General features: G+C 50.3%; 1 protein-coding gene across 1 annotated transcript; it reads right to left on the bottom strand.

Moving 5' to 3' along the window:
• Positions 1–6: 6 nt before the first annotated feature.
• On the bottom strand, positions 7–588 carry LOC111787170 (molybdate transporter 1-like; the record flags this gene model as incomplete). Its single annotated transcript, XM_023667279.1, has 1 exon — positions 7–588. A coding segment is annotated over one exon (582 nt), but the record flags the coding sequence as incomplete, so codon positions are not given.
• Between the last annotated feature and the right edge of the window lie 8 nt (positions 589–596).

The following is a 596-nucleotide window of genomic DNA, read 5'->3' as shown; positions in this document are numbered from 1 at the left end:
GACACTCATCGGCGACGGCCCAAATCTAACGCCGTTCACCACTTCCGGCGTTCGAATGAACAGAGAAGCGGCGCCGATCAAGAAAATTATAAACGCCGATGGAAGTTTTGTTACGATCCTCCTCACCTTCTCTCGTTTACTTCCCTCCGCCGGTGGTTCTTCACGGTGCTCTTCTTCTCCGGCGCCGTTGACGATGATTACAAAACAAGCACAAACAATGGCCGGAATCAATCCGTCAAATCCAAGCCACCCACGACCGTCAAGAGATTTGGATTTCGCCATATTTTGATCATAACGGACATATTTAACAGCCGTGAGAGCAAAAGACAAGCCTTGAGCCAATTGAATTCCTCTCACAACCGGCAACGGAATGAATTTATAAACCAATTGCATCAGCCCTGTCGCACCCAGAAAAAACAGAATCCCGCCGGTCAAGATTCCGGCCGCCATGATCTCTGCCACGCCGAATTCGGGATCGGCCAGGGCAGCGGCGGCAATAGATTTCATCGGCTGGACCGGCATCGGAACGCCGTATATTAGGCCGGTGATGATGTTGTAGATTCCGGTGAAAATCAATGTGGTGCCTAAATTGAGAT

This window comes from Cucurbita pepo, unplaced genomic scaffold (genome assembly GCF_002806865.2).
Source record: "Cucurbita pepo subsp. pepo cultivar mu-cu-16 unplaced genomic scaffold, ASM280686v2 Cp4.1_scaffold006353, whole genome shotgun sequence".
In the NCBI taxonomy this organism is placed as follows: Eukaryota; Viridiplantae; Streptophyta; class Magnoliopsida; order Cucurbitales; family Cucurbitaceae; genus Cucurbita; species Cucurbita pepo.
The sequence above is the reverse complement of the archived record's forward strand: the minus strand, read 5'-3'. Positions and strand labels throughout refer to the sequence as shown.